Source organism: Octopus bimaculoides, chromosome 19 (assembly GCF_001194135.2).
Source record: "Octopus bimaculoides isolate UCB-OBI-ISO-001 chromosome 19, ASM119413v2, whole genome shotgun sequence".
NCBI classification, from domain to species: domain Eukaryota; kingdom Metazoa; phylum Mollusca; class Cephalopoda; order Octopoda; family Octopodidae; genus Octopus; species Octopus bimaculoides.
Window position 1 is genome coordinate 28336294 of NC_068999.1, and position 3517 is coordinate 28339810.

A 3517-nucleotide genomic window follows, 5' to 3' on the forward strand; every position below is an offset into this window, starting at 1 on the left:
TATATATATATACTTGTATATATACTTGTATATATATACATGTATATGGATACATTTGTGCAGATATATATATGCATGTATGTATGTCTGTATATATGTGAGAGTATAGTTTCACTGTAGTAGTCTCAATATGAAAATGGAACCATTAAAGTGAAAGTATCTATCATTACAGTATGGAAATGTGATTGTTTCAGTTTTGATACTGAAATTGTTTTTTTACTGTCAGTGTTTCTCCTTCTTTTCTTTTTGTATTTGTTGTTGGATCGTTCGTAAAGGTTCATAAGAGAAAGTAGGAGTTGAAAGGATTTGTAAAAGTATTAGAAAGAGGAAATTAGATTTTATTAGAAGGGAAAATGTTAATTTGTGTAGTTTTATGGATTTTATTCATAATTAGGAGTTATTTTGACTGAAAAAATGACTCTGTTACATAAGTTATGGTATTTAGAATATTAATTGCGATTCTTTCATCCAAGAAATTTGGAATTGTGTAAATGTATAAATTTTAAACATACACACACACACAGAAAATCTGCCTTTTATAGATAAGATTAAGTACAACCGTTTCCCTGAAAACAGCAATCTTTTTTTTTTCTTTTGCTTCCTAAAACTTTATTCTTTGCTGAATTTACTTTGAGGCCTCTTGATTCTTGGTTTTACTTCCATGAATCTTCTACAAATACTGCTAGATCATCAGCATTTTCTAGAGTACTTTAATTAACTTGAACCCCGATAGTTATCTACTTGCACACTACATTCTTCAATAAGCTAATTTCTAACTCTCACCTTGCTGCCTGCCCCTCTACCCTCACAAGCCAGTCATCTACCTCTAGTTTCTAAACTGGAGTGCATGGAACCCAGTCAAGAACCTTCTGTAGGTTAACAGATGCTAGGTAAAGTGTCTTATTCTTTGCTAAGTACTTACCCTAAAATTGACTCATTATTGAAAGGACAGCAATAGTAACTCCGCCTCGTCATCATCATTATTTAGCTTCCATTGTCCATGCTGGCATGGGTTGGACTGTTTGACCGGGGCTGGTAAGCTGAGTGGCTGCACCAAACTTCAGTCTGATTTGGCATGGTTTTTACAACTGGATGCCATTCTTAACACCAACCACTCCAAGAGTGTAATGGGTGCCTTTACATGCCACAAGCACAGGTGCCAGTTGCATGACACCAGTATCTGCCACAACTACAATTTCACTTGGCTGGATGGGTCTTCTTCTCAAGCACAGCATATTGCTAAAGGTCTTAGTCATTAGTCATTGCCTCCGTGAGGCCCAGTGCTCACAAATTGCTTTTTATGTGCCACCATTACGTGTGCTAGTTATGCAACATCAGCACCGGCCACATTGCCTCTGTGAGGCCCAACGCTTGAAAGCTGTTTTTTTTACTTACCACCAACACAGGTACCAGTTACATGACATTGGCAACAGCTACAACTAGGATTTCACTTGGCTTGATGGCTCTTCTCAAGCACAGCATATCACCAAAGGTCTCGGTCACTAGTCGTTGCCTCTGTGAGGCCCAACATTTGAAGATTATGCTTCACCATCACGTCCCATGTCTTCCTGGGTCTCTCTCTCTCTCTCTCTCTCTCTCACAGCTTCCTTCCACTGGTCGAGATCAGCTCTTTTACACCATGTGATGCCTTTTATGCCCAGCTTTTCTCTCAAGATGTTTACACTCTATTGTACATGCACACTGACAATGCACATCCAGCAAGGCATACTAGCTTCATTTCTTTCATGCCTACAAATATCCTCGGTAGTCACAGCCCATGTTTTACTGCCATATAGCAAGCTGTTCACACACAGGTATCATACAATCTGCCTTTCACTCTGAGCGAGAGGACCTTTGTTGCCAACAGAAGTAGGAGCTCTGTAAACTTTTCCTAACCTATTCTTATTCTAGCTGCTACACTCAGAACATCCACCTCCATACTGGGGGTAATGGAAGCCATCAACTACTTCTAGTTTTCCCCTCTGGCATTTGATGGAGCCTATTTTCTGTACACTTTTAGTGTTTATTGTACCTGTGCACCTTCCACACACAAAAACTAGTTTCCCTGTTAACCTTCCTTTGATATTGTTGCACCTTTTATGTGTCCATAGCTTATGCTGGGCACATCTTATGGAATTTATACCTAAGCCTTTCCTACAGATCAAGCAGGGCCATCTACCTGAGTGGCTTTTTGATTTGTCTGGCCATCTATCTAAGGGATTGAACTGCATTTCATCTTCATTAATTATTTCTTTAATTACTGTGTTATAACTCTTTCAGTAGCTTTTGTTGTCTATCACTTCTATATGCCCCTTTTATTGCTTTTCTCTAAAGCATCTTCTTTGCTCTGGATAGCAGCTAAGAGTGATACAGTTATGTCAGTCATGGGCTGTAATTCTTTGTTTTTTCTGACTGACTATACAAATGACTAGGACATGGTTTAATCACCAGATATTTTCAGCATTTCAGCTACTATAACTAATGGTTCTGCTGCCTTCATATCCCTAATTGCTTTTCTCAACTTATAACATGTTAGTAATAACTTCGTATGGTTTGTAAATTTAAGGGGAAGGATTTTTGGTAATCACATTTAATTTCCAAACATTGTATATTTCTTTCTCAAAATTCTTTTCAGTGGAAATGGCTATTGCTCGATTCTCTTACCATGCTGAGAATGAAGATGAATTAACATTAAAAGAAGGTGATACCATTACAATTCTTAAAAAAGATCTGGAAGATGTTGGTTGGTGGAAAGGAGAACTTAATGGGAGAATTGGAGTATTTCCTGACAACTTTGTTGAGATAATTCCTACTCAAGAGGAGGTGTGAATTAAATCTTACTCTAGAGATTTTGTTTCCATTTTGTCATCTACATTTTCAGTATTTGTGTGTACTGAATATGCATGTGTGAATATAATTATATAAGTATATGAATATATATATGTTTCTGTATATTGTGTGTGTGTGTGTGTTTGTATGTGTGTATTATTTAATAGACGCAATGCATGTTCTTATGTGCTTGTAATAGTTTCATATGTTGCGTAATACCTCAAACATATTCATCAGGCACAAACCACATATAACAAACTAAAAATTGAATGAGAGAAGAAATGCAAGAAGTTGAGAAGGAAGTATATAGAAAATGTAGAAGGTTAAAAAACGGAAAATGCAAACGAGAAAGGATTTTTGGTAACCACATTTCATTTCCAAATTAAATATATATTACAGATATGTGCTATAACTCTTTCAGTAGCTTGTTGTCTATCACTTTTATGCCCCCATAATTGCCTTTCTCTAAGGCATCCTCCTTTACTCTGATAGCAGCTGAGAGTGATTCAGTTATATCAGTCATATGTGGTTTGTGTCTGATGATTATGTTTGAGGTATTTCTCAACATATCAAACTATTGGTAGCACATAAAAACATGTGTTGTGTCTATTAAATAACATTTCTCACAGATAGCCTACATTTTTTTTGTTGATCATAATATGGAACAGTACATTATATATATATATAT

General features: G+C 36.3%; 1 protein-coding gene across 2 annotated transcripts in view; it reads left to right on the top strand.

Moving 5' to 3' along the window:
• LOC106872965 (CD2-associated protein) overlaps positions 1-3517 on the top strand; it is a 163180-nt gene that overhangs the window by 133477 nt on the left and 26186 nt on the right. For both annotated transcript variants that reach the window (XM_052974639.1, XM_052974638.1), the window contains exon 7: positions 2636-2823. In XM_052974639.1, the coding sequence (XP_052830599.1) occupies positions 2636-2823 (188 nt within the window). The remainder of the gene's footprint in view (positions 1-2635; positions 2824-3517) is intronic.